At 27.6% G+C, this 1,829-nt stretch overlaps 2 protein-coding genes across 2 annotated transcripts in view; both read left to right on the top strand. All coding sequences in view use genetic code 6, as the record gives it.

Moving 5' to 3' along the window:
- Nucleotides 1–113: 113 nt before the first annotated feature.
- Nucleotides 114–851, top strand: TTHERM_001373859 (transmembrane protein, putative; the record flags this gene model as incomplete). Its single annotated transcript, XM_012795736.1, has 1 exon — nt 114–851. One exon carries the CDS (start codon nt 114–116, stop codon nt 849–851), a length of 738 nt encoding a protein of 245 aa, XP_012651190.1.
- A 98-nt stretch (nt 852–949) lies between these two features.
- TTHERM_01373860 (REJ domain protein) overlaps nt 950–1,829 on the top strand; it is a gene marked incomplete at both ends in the record, with an annotated part of 4,121 nt that continues 3,241 nt past the window's right edge. Inside the window, 4 exons of the mRNA XM_001008545.3 lie at nt 950–974; nt 1,062–1,478; nt 1,538–1,563; nt 1,667–1,829. The exon at nt 1,667–1,829 is cut by the window's right edge and continues 2,636 nt beyond it. Of these exons, the coding sequence (XP_001008545.3) occupies nt 950–974; nt 1,062–1,478; nt 1,538–1,563; nt 1,667–1,829 (631 nt within the window). The remainder of the gene's footprint in view (nt 975–1,061; nt 1,479–1,537; nt 1,564–1,666) is intronic.

Below are 1,829 nucleotides of genomic sequence, written 5' to 3' on the forward strand. Positions count from 1 at the left end.
ATGTAAAACTTGTGATGGCCCAAATCCAAATAATTGCTTATCTTGCGTAATTGGATTGTATTATAACTAAGCCACAAAATAATGTATTTGTGATCCAACCTGTAAAACTTGTGATGGCCCAAATCCAAATAATTGCTTATCTTGCAGTCCTGGATTGCATTATAATTAAGCCACAAAATCATGTATTTGTGATCCAACCTGTAAAACTTGTGATGGTCCAAACTCAAATAGCTGTTTATCCTGCAATCCTGGATTGTATTATAATTAAGCCACAAAATCATGTATCTGCGATTCAACTTGTAAAACTTGTGATGGCCCAAATTCAAATAGTTGTTTATCTTGTATCTCTGGATTATACTATTAGTAAACTGCAAAACAATGTGTAAAATCCTGTAATGAAAACTAATTTTAAAATTAGTTATTATAGCTATGTTAGGCATGTGATAATACTTGTGCAAGTTGTGATGGAAATAGCTCAAATAATTGTTTAAGTTGTTATCCCAACAGCTTTCTCTACAACAAAAATTGTGTTAGCCTTTGTCCAAATGGGTTTTAAAGTAATTTTACTGCTCTCACATGCGATTCATGCTAAAATTATTGGAGCCCATAATGCAATCCTTGCTATGCCAACTGTAAACAATGTGATTAGTCATAAATTTAAAATGAATAATGCCAGACTTGCTATAATGAAACAAGATAAATAGATGTTTCAAGTAAAAGATGCATTTGCAAAAACTAAAATGATTAAAGGAAAATATTTTATTAATGCAGCTATGAAAATATTGCTGTTATTGATGCAAAATTAAGTGCTACATCTCCATAACTTAGTATTGATTTTGGATCTCCATTGATGAATATCATATCAAATACACCTTAGTCTTTATGCTCATAAATATTTGACTAAGCAACATTAGGCATACTCGGGTTAGATTCTTAATGCAAAATCAATATGAATTAAATTTTGGTTAATTTAAGTAACTTAATTTTATTAAATATTCTATAATTCAACTCTTTAAATTTATAATACTTTCATTTTTAAAATATTTTATTTTAATAAATAGGTGACTCATCGACAATCATAGAGAATAATTCAATTAATTTTTTGCCAAATAAACTGCAGTTTATAGATTATACGGATACATTTATTAACACATTTTATAGAAACGTTACTTTCTAAGATTTCCCTGGAGTTTCTTAACTTTAATTTAGCTATAATCACATAGAAAACAGCTGTAATCCTATAAATATAACTCTTTATAGTATTCAAAACGATGCAGGAAGAAAATTTATGAGTCTTAATTGGACTTTAAATCAAATTGTAGGCTCCATAAGCAGCGAGTAGTAAGAAAGTATACAAGAAATATTATTAAAAGCAAGCTAAAACAAAAACACTAGTTTGATTATAGGCCCTAAATTCTTACCACCAAATATTAACATAACAATATAATTTAGTTATTTACTTAAGGTTAACTAAGCTGGTACTTAAATGTTCACAATTATTTATCAAAAATAAAAATTTATAAGAGTCAACTATTAGCAATCTTTGTACCCACCAATTTATAGGTTAATTTTTCTTTATAATGAATTAATTATTTTTATAAATTAATCTTAAAATAATAAATAAATAGATCTATGAGCTTGACTTTCTACTTTTAATTTTACATAGAGACATGCGAGTTAGGCCAAATAACTTCTTTTAATGAGCCTATTGATTTACAACTAGTTTCTAACCAGCTTTAAAAGTAAAGCCTAAGTCAATACAATTAATCAAGCTTTCAATATGACATTCTCCCTTACTCCTTAGCATCTAACTAAACCTTTTAATATGA

Source organism: Tetrahymena thermophila, assembly GCF_000189635.1.
Source record: "Tetrahymena thermophila SB210 genomic scaffold scf_8254801, whole genome shotgun sequence".
Classification (NCBI taxonomy): domain Eukaryota; phylum Ciliophora; class Oligohymenophorea; order Hymenostomatida; family Tetrahymenidae; genus Tetrahymena; species Tetrahymena thermophila.